The 9,753-nt window shown below is 36.2% G+C and overlaps 2 protein-coding genes across 2 annotated transcripts; both read left to right on the top strand.

Annotated features, from left to right (window-relative positions):
• The first annotated feature begins 696 nt into the window (after positions 1 to 696).
• On the top strand, positions 697 to 3,499 carry LOC113697247 (UDP-glycosyltransferase 74G1-like). The gene is made up of 2 exons (XM_072047966.1): positions 697 to 1,474; positions 2,539 to 3,499. The coding sequence occupies exons 1-2, from the start codon at positions 842 to 844 to the stop codon at positions 3,259 to 3,261; spliced, it is 1,356 nt and encodes a 451-aa protein (XP_071904067.1). The 5' UTR covers positions 697 to 841; the 3' UTR covers positions 3,262 to 3,499.
• Positions 3,500 to 7,632: 4,133 nt separating this feature from the next.
• LOC113736124 (UDP-glycosyltransferase 74G1-like) lies at positions 7,633 to 9,149 on the top strand. Its single transcript, XM_072083529.1, has 3 exons — positions 7,633 to 8,262; positions 8,430 to 8,732; positions 8,853 to 9,149. The coding sequence occupies exons 1-3, from the start codon at positions 7,633 to 7,635 to the stop codon at positions 9,147 to 9,149; spliced, it is 1,230 nt and encodes a 409-aa protein (XP_071939630.1).
• The last annotated feature ends 604 nt before the right edge of the window (positions 9,150 to 9,753 follow it).

Genomic DNA, 9,753 nt, shown 5'->3' with positions numbered 1-9,753 from the left:
ACGTTGATAAAAGAATGAGTTGATGTTTGTGGAAGACAAAAACGTTGCTTTTGTTTTGTAATCATTTCGTGCATGCATATAAAGCGTGCATGTCTTGTTTTCTAGTGCAGCAGCCTACTTTGAACAAAGATGTGAGAACGTTGACTCAAAACCGTTAGCTAAATCCGCACTGCCCACCTTAAATCTACGCTCAAGTCACTTAACACTACAATCTTAAGTCACTTAGCACTACAATTTTTTTTTTTTTTTGAAGTGTGATTTTAGAATCCAGTAGTGTAAATTTAGCCTCTTTTTTTGACTTAAACACAAAATAAGCCAGGTTAGGGATTGCAGAAATAACAATACGATATATCACTATATATTTTTCTTACTCTAGTAAATTGTCCATGCAAGCAAAATCTCGTGGTTAGAGGAATTGATGGAAACTTACAGAGCTCATTGCTTGATATTGCCATATCCCACCCAAGGTCACATAAATTTGTACAAATTTTGGATTTAGGGTCCTAAGGATTGAATCGAATAGTTCCCTTGTCAAACACGAAATATAAATGCAAGGTTCCAAGTTTTCAACTCACTTGTATTCTAGGCGGAATAAAAAATAAAGCAACACTTGCTGTAGAGTGAACAATACTATGCAATCTTTCAATTGGCGTCGCCCCATGGCGATGGACAATACCACCTACTGTGGTACTCGTATATTAATTTCGCGGGTCGTGTTTTCTCTTGCTTTCTTTACATTTTCTTGTATCCACTCATACAAGCTGCAAGTACACCTCCAAGAGCTCACAAAGGTGTAGAACCTCCAAATTGTCCAGACTCAGCTTCTTGGGTATAGCAACTTATGGAAACTTGCAGAGCTCATTGCTTGATATTGCCATTTCCCATCCAAGGCCACATAAACCCAATGCTTCAATTTTCCAAGCGTTTGCAACATGAGGGCACCAAAATTACCCTCGCTACAACCAAGTCCTTGTTTAAAACAGTAAATGAAGTCTCAGGTTCTATCTCAGTGAAGGCCATCTCTGATGGATATGATGAAGGAGCAAATGGAATTGCACCGGAAATATACTTGCTGAAGTTTCAAAAGGTTGGCTCCGAAACTCTGACTGAGCTAATCTTGAAGCTTCAAGATTTGGGCCGTCCTGTTGATTGTATCATTTATGATGCATTCTTGCCTTGGTGCCTAGATGTAGCCAAGGATCTTGGGGTTCGTGCGGGTGTGTTCTTCACTCAATCCTGTGCTGTCAATAACATCTACTACCATGTCCGCAAAGGGCTTTTGAAGCTTCCTCTAGAGGCGACTGAAGTGGACATTCCCGGTTTGCCACCACTATTAGCTTCAGATCTGCCTTCTTTTGTTTCTAATCCTGGTCCATATCCAGCAACTTCTCAGCTGGTTGTGCATGACCAAATGGAAAAAATTGAAGAAGCTGACTGGATCTTCTTCAACACATTTTACAAGTTGGAGGAGAAGGTAAGCATACTAGAATATACCTCAGTTTTAGTTTATATAAATTATGAGCTGGCTCGTGGCAAATCTAGGTCCTTAATGACATGCCAAGATAGCTGCTTGTCAAATAAAGGAAAATCGTTCAAAATGTTCACATTTTGTAAAATAACTTTTTTCATCCTTACTTTTAAAAGTATAATTTTGCATCTTTTACAAATTTACATTGATCAAATTTGATTCCTATCTAGATTTTCAACTAATTTTTGGCAGGAATCTACCATATGCCTTGTACGTGATCATTTTTTAGAGGTAAAATTATCAAATACATTTCACGTAATCTGATTTATAGTCCCTCACGTTTCACAAAATGAATTTTTTCATCCTTTATATTTCACAAAATAAATTTTTTTGTCTCTCACATTTTGCAAAATGAAAATTTTCATCGCTTATTGATCATGTGTACGAATAGTGGTTTCTTATTTTTGAAAACTCATGCATGTCTATTTGATTTTACATGAACGATACAAATAGTATGTAATATATCTCTATTTAAATTCACTCGAATAAGATAATTGTAGTTGTAGGTGAAATCAAATACAGATATATTACATGCTATTCGTATTGTTCAGGTGAAATCAAATAGATATATATACATGGGTTTAAAAAGAAAAAAGAAACTACTCATACACATGATCAATGAGAAATGAAAAAATTAATTTTGTGAAATGTGTGAGATGAAAAATTTTATTTTTTGAAATGTGAGAAATAAAAAAATTCATTTTGTAAAATGTGAGGAACGAAAAAATCAAATTATGTGAAATTTGATTTCATAATTTTGCCCTTAAAAAATGATCACGTGCAAGGCAGATGGTGGATTTCAGCCAAAAATTAGTTGAAAACCTAGGTAGGGACCAGGCTTGACCAATGTGAATTTATAAGGGACGTAAAATTACACTTTTAAGAGTGAGTGACGAAAAAGTTATTTCGTAAAATGTAAGGAATGTTTTGAACAATTTTTTCTCAAATAAAATCTAAAAAGAATTTGTTCGTACAACTATGAATTTATTTGCTTTGTATTGGTTAATTAGGTGAATGATTGGATGGCAACAACCCTACCAGTAAAGACAATTGGACCAACTATTCCTTCCATGTACTTAGACAAGCGCCTTGTAGACGACAAGCAATATGGTCTCAATCTCTTTAAACCAATGACTAACGCGTGCGTTTCATGGCTCAGTGAAAGGTCAATTAGTTCAGTTGTCTATGTAGCATTTGGAAGTTTGGCAGAACTTGATGTTGTGCAGATGGAAGAATTATCATGGGGCTTGAGAACCAGCAACTATCATTTTCTGTGGGTGGTTAGAGAATCAGAGTCAAAGAAGCTGCCAAAAGACTTTGTTAAAGAAACATTTGACAAAGGACTAATAATCTCGTGGTGTCCTCAGCCTGAAGTTTTAGCCCACAAATCTATAGGCTGCTTTATAACTCATTGTGGGTGGAATTCAACATTGGAGGCCTTAAGTTTGGGCGTCCCGATGATAGCAATGCCACAATGGACAGATCAAAGCACAAATGCCAAGTTTGTAAAGGACATTTGGAAAATGGGAATCAAGGCTCAGCCAGATGAAAATGGAATTGTTAGAAGAGATGCCATTGGTCAATGCTTAATCACAGTGATGGAGGGGGAGATAGGACAAGAGATTAGGAAAAATGCAAAAAAGTGGAAGGATTTGGCAAGACAGGCTCTTGAAGAAGGGGGAAGTTCAGATGAAAACACTAAAGACTTCGTATCCAAATTGATTCAATCATGAAGAGACAAAACAGTTTATTTTGTCCTTTATTATTATTTTTTTTTTGGTTTTTGGAGGGGGGGGGGTGGTTGTAGGAATTGATTTGTCTTCCTCGTAAGTAATCAAAAGACTAGCTGGTATTTGTCAATTGTCACCCAGCAATTGTTGTGGAAATATGGAATTCCTGATGCCTTGATGGCTAGCACATGTTGTCCGTGTACACAAATTGAATCAATATTAATAAAAGTGTTTGCAATCAGCTAGAGTATCATTTAGTTATATAAATTGTATTTTGACATATGGGTAACAAAGTACCTAGTTGTGTTGGAAGAACGAATGGATTAGGTGGTAGAAAAGGAGAAATTATAAGAAAAAGATTTCGAATTTCAGACTTTCAATTTGCAAAAAAAAAAAAAAAATTGTATCTCCTTACGTTTGTTGCCTGGTTCTTTTATTGCTGAAATGAGAATAAGGAAAAGGGAACCAAAGACAAAAAAGAATACTAGGAAGTTTAGTTAAAATGGTCAAAAGATAAATATAATTAACCCTAAATTCAAGAAACATTTTTTTTTTTTTGGCAAAGACCATCAGCAGGTTCATGACAGATGCTCCTAAATTACAAGCATAGAATAAAAATAGCAAAATGTACTAAGCAATCGTTCACACTAATGAGTTCCAAGTACACCCAAAACAAAAAAGAAAAAAGCCTAGCCTGTACTTGAAGATCGACATGAATGCTTCAAAGTCTCTAAATCTTCAGCCACATGTGCTCTGGCACGAAATACCAGTGAACTTCCACACACACAGAAGAAGAAAACCATTTTGACACATGGCACTCTCTACCGCAATCATCAGAGTGCTGCAGCATAACGGTTGTGTGCAAGTTGTGGAATCTTTGTTAACTTACAATATGAAGGAATAGATGGGACACACAATATAGCCATTCTCTGTTGCATTACAAGTCCTTGTACCTACCAATGCATAACTCAGAGCTCCATCTCCCCCTCTTTTTGAAAGCAGCTCGAAAGTGACAATTGTCATATCTTCGACACGTCTATCTGTTTCGTCTTCAAAAAGCATTATAGCAAAGTAATCATTTCCTAAATCAACAAGATCAATAGCAACTCCATATGGCATGCCATCTAATAAAAGGGGCATTTTTACCGCTTTCTCATCACAAATTTGAAAGGCATTGACAGGAGGATGAAAGGCAGGTATAATGCACAAAAGATATTGTCTTTATATAGGGTGGATTTTTTCTAAAAAGGAAATGGAGGACCGCAACCATCTAGGTGTCGTATATAATGTCCGGTAGGTTGAAGAGGGAAATCAGAAAATAACTCACAAGCCTCCCACTCCCATTGCACAGTGTCAAAAGCACACTCATATTCCCCAGTCGAAACACACAACCTTGAACCAATCACTACATATGAAAAGAAGCCCCTAAACATCTCGGAGTAACTGTCTTTTTCGAGAAAAGGAGGAATCGGCAAATCAGCCCACCTATCCTCAGAAGGATAATAAACCTCAAAGCCGATGTCAACTATATCAGGGGATCCATAGTTGGGCAGGGGCCCAGATAGGACATAGATGCGACCATCAATTTCCTCTATAAGGGGCAATACTTTGCCCCATGCATTGGGCACTTAATCTCTGCTCGAGAGTTTTCTAGAGGAGTTGAGAGAGAGATGCAATTGAACTTTCAGGGCAGTCTGCTTGGCTCAAACAAGTGCCTCTCTTCCTCATCGCCCTTCACACCACCAACAGCATAGACCAAACCTCCAGCCTTAATGAACCTCATTGCAAAGTAATGTGGGGTGCATGCATCAGATGCATCCTTTATCTCACGCCAGAGAAACTCCTCTTTCGGTTTAAGCTTGCTTGAAGAATGGTGAATCAATTTCCAAATTGGAAAAGACTTGAAAGACTAAAACATTGGATCCGCATAACCATCCGTTTGCGTGAAGCACATCACGAGGTTTCCTATTGTTTTTCTTTCATGCTTTCCAAAAATACAGCTGAAGGAAAGTCTCTCACTTATCCCTTTCTCTGTTGTTCACGACATGCTCTAGCAAAAGCGCTCAAATTAGAACAGAAGAAAAAAGGGCGACGGCTGGATCTGAAAATATCTCTTGCAAAGCCTTTGCTGGAGTTGGAGCAGCAGAAGAGGGAGACGACTGCTGATTCTAAGATTTGATGACGCCCTAATTTTGCTCTGGCCCAAGAAACACTCTTAAAAAATAAATAACAAATTTAGACACTAAAATAGCATACATATATAACAAAATTCTGTCCTTCCATTGAATTTATGTTCCAAATTTAATCTCATCCCTTCGATTTAAAATTGGACCATGCCCATCATGAGTTTGTACTTTATTTTCACACTTATTTAATCACCACCATGATTGTAGAGAACCTATATCCGACTTTCCCGTAAAATCTCTTTCAAATCAGAAGAGCCGTGACTTCAATTTTTCTATTATCTATTATGAATGTCCTTTCGTCTTTTTACTTTTTGAGTCGTTGGGAAAAGGACTGCCAGCCTATGATTAATTAATAAAAAGAGCTTATGGCTAATCGACTCATTGTAAAGGACAGAAGTACTAATGTTTAAAAATTTGTATTCATAAATGTACACGATCAAATTATTTTTTGATAACAATGATAATTTTATGCCAATATTTGCACTAATGATAGTAAGTACATCAAAATATGACAAAGATGCATAGATATAAAAATCAACTGATACAGCAGATCTGGAGAATAATAAACTTATTTTATTTTGTTTTTGGGACAAAAACTTGATTTTACATTGTCTTCATTAATTAATGTTTCCAGCAACCAACTTATGTTGGCTCAATTAGTAAGAATGTATGCTTGTCCTGAATAATGTCCTTTTCCGTAATGATGACTTGAATTGAAAACACCCAAACTTTTCTTTACCAAAAAGAAAAAAACTAATGCTCCTTGCATGCCCTTCCGGCCAATTTTCTTTGGTATCTATCAAGCAGTAGGGTAGATGCTTGAGGAAAGATAAAACATTATATTTATTTCAAAACTTGAGAGACTTATGATGCAAATAATTTTAAATCTTCCAAATATAAGAGTTGTATTAGAATAAGGAAACTAATTCCTATTGAAAACTAATTTTAAGTTTCTGGTCATTTTATTTGTCTATAAATATTTATTAAGCTTTTGGTAGCAAGACTAATCGACATACAAATTACCTGAGATTTTTTAGAAAAATATTGAAAGGAAATTACTCAAAATTCGTCCAAGAAAATAAGAAAAAATTCACGTCTCTTATTTCTCTCACTTAGGTGGATTTTTCATATTAAAAAATTAGGGTTTCTCTTGTAAAATTTATGTGACAAGTTTTGGCAATAGTTAGCAGTAATCTAGCAAAATTAATTTAATCTTTAATCTTGGAGGTTCTAACTAAGAAAGTTTATGTTGATTACCATTAGAGGCTAGACCCATGTGCGGTTACATAGATCTCTTTGCCATCCTGTGCTTCAAACTCCATGGCTTTAAGAAGATTTTCAGGGGTCGAAAAAATCTTTTGAAACAAACTCTATGTCATGTGAACTTAATCGAAAGATGATCTATTAAGGAATAAAAAATTTTAATTTTTTCGCTGTGCATGCTCGTGCGATTCCCTACAACTATGTGCCAGGCAAATGCAACATTCCTATTTTTCAATTTATACTATATTCTAGAAGAAGGAAAAAGAAAAAAGAAAAATTCAAGAGCAAAGTTGGTGTTTTCAGATAGTAAATTATTTGAAATTCTTTTTTTATTACATTATAATTAAGCACGTTTCTAGGAATTAATAAGATGCCTAAAGTGGTGGATCTTATACATGATCTTACCAAAATCATTCTCAAATTAAAAAGCATGTACATAGCTGGGAACTGGCAATAGAGTTGGGCATAGAACATAGCTGTTTTCTTTAATAAGTACTACTCGCTTTGTTTTCTCACTAATCTTTTTTTGACAAGTAAAATGTATAGAATAACGTAGTGAATGTAGATACAAGGATTCTCCCTCCTTTGTGAAGCTTTCATAGTTGATCAGTAAATGAAAGTTTAATTTTGCTCCAATAATTTTACTTTTTTTAATCACCATTACATCTCACATGCAACAGCATTACAAAATGCATTAGACAGTGTTGTTCTATTAAATTTTCCAAATAATTTAGAGTTTTGTTTTTGGTGATGAACAAACCTAACCAACACTCCATTGGCCCCATAGCGATGGACAATACCACTTACCAGTTGTGTTTTCTTTTGTTTTCTTTATATTTTCTTGATCCACTCATACAAGGTACAAGTACAACCCCGCGAGCCCACAAAGCAGTCCATACTCAATAGTCTCTTGGTCATAGCAATTATGGAAACTTACAGAGCTCATTGCATGATATTGCCATTCCCCATCCAAAGTCACATAAACCCAATGCTCCAATTTGCTAAGAGTTTGCAACATGAGGGCACCAAAATCACCCTCGCTACAACCAATTTCTTGTTTAAAACACTCGATGAAGGCTCAGGTTCTATCTCAGTGAAAACCATATGTGATGGATATGATGAGGGAGCAAATGGAATTGTACCGGAAATATACTTTCCTAAATTTCGAAAGGTTGGCTCAGAAACTTTGACTGAGCTAATCTTGAAGCTTCAGGATTTGGGCTGTCCTGTTGATTGTATCATTTATGATTCACTCTTGCCTTGGTGTCTAGATGTAGCCAAGGATCTTGGAGTACGTGCGGGTGTGTTCACTCAATCTTGCGCTGTCAATAACATCTACCACCATGTCCACAAAGGGCTTTTGAAACTTCCTCTAGAGGAGAGTGAAGTGGACATTCCTGGTTTGCCACCATTTCTAGCTTCAGATCTGCCCTCTTTTGTGTCTAATTCGGGTCCATATCCAGCAAGTTCTCAGCTGGTTTTGCATGACCAATTGGAAAAATTTGAAGAAGCTGACTGGATCTTTTTCAACGGATTTTACAGATTGGAGGAGGAGGTAAGCGGACTTGAATATATCTTAGTTTTACTTGTATAAATTATGGGCTGGCTCGTGGCAAATCTAAGTCCTTAATGACATGCCAAGATAGCTCCTTCTCAAATAAAATCTAAAAAGATTTTGTTTGTAATACTGTGAATTTTATTTGTTTTGTATTCCTTAATTAGGTGAATGGTTGGATGGCAACAATCCTACCAGTAGAGACAATTGGACCAACTATTCCTTCCATGTACTTAGACAAGCGCCTTGAAGATGACAAGCAATATGGTCCCAATCTTTTTAAACCAATGAATAATGCGTGCATTTCATGGCTAAGTGAAAGGTCAATTAGTTCAGTTGTTTATGTAGCATTTGGAAGTTTGGCAGAACTTGATGTTGAGCAGATGGAAGAATTATCATGGGGCTTGAGAACCACAACTATCATTTTATATGGGTGGTTAGAGAATCAGAATCAAAGAAGCTGCCAAAAGGTTTTGTGGACGAAACGTTTGACAAAGGGTTAATATTCTCATGGTGTCCTCAGCTTGAAGTTTTAGGCCACAAATCTAGGGTGCTTTATAACTCATTTTGGGTGGAATTCAACATTGGAGGCCTCAAGTTTGGGAGTCCCAATGATTGCAATGCCACAATGGACAGATCAAAGCACAAATGCCAGGTTTGTAATGGACATTTGGAAAATAGGAATCAAGGCTCAGCCAGATGAAAATGGAATTGTTAGAAGAGATGTCATTGGTCAATGCATTAGCCTAGTGATGGAGGGGGAGATTGGACAAGAGATTAGGAAAAGTGCAAAAAAGTGGAAGGAGTTGGCAAGACTGGCATTTGAAGAAGGGGGAAGTTCAGATGAAAACATTAAAGACTTTGTGTCAGATTTGGCTCAATCATGACGAGACAAAAGAGTTTATTTTGTCCTTCATTTGTTTTTTTTTTTGGGTGTTGGGGTGGGGGGGGGGGGGGTTTGTAGGAATTTGATTTATCTTCTCCATAAACAATCAAAAGACTGCAAGGTATTTGTCACCTAAAATTTAAGAAGAGTGACTGAAATTGACCCTTTTGGTTGCCATTTTGCGAACCTAATGTTGCATAACCTAGCTGTTCTCAAGATGATGTGCATTGATGGTTCATAAAAGGTTATGGAAGCTTAATCATGAAATAATAACCCCTCCCCCCCCCCCCCCAACACAAAAAAAAAAGAAGTTATACATCTTCCTAGATATTGGACTTGTGCAATTGTCCATATCAATTACACCGGGCAATGTGTATACTATCATAACAAATATAAATACTTAAAAAATAAATAATAAATATATACACTAAAATTACATGCATGTACAAAAAATTTTGTCATTCTTTTAATTTTTTTTCCAAATTTAATCTCATCACTTCATTTTAAAATTGAACCATGCCCATCATGAGCTGTCCTTTGATTTTTCTATTGTGAATGTCCTTCTGTCTTTTTATTTTTTGAGTCGTTGGGAACAGTTGGGAAAA

The sequence above is a fragment of the Coffea arabica genome, chromosome 1c (assembly GCF_036785885.1).
Source record: "Coffea arabica cultivar ET-39 chromosome 1c, Coffea Arabica ET-39 HiFi, whole genome shotgun sequence".
Classification (NCBI taxonomy): Eukaryota; Viridiplantae; Streptophyta; class Magnoliopsida; order Gentianales; family Rubiaceae; genus Coffea; species Coffea arabica.
The sequence above is the reverse complement of the archived record's forward strand: the minus strand, read 5'-3'. Positions and strand labels throughout refer to the sequence as shown.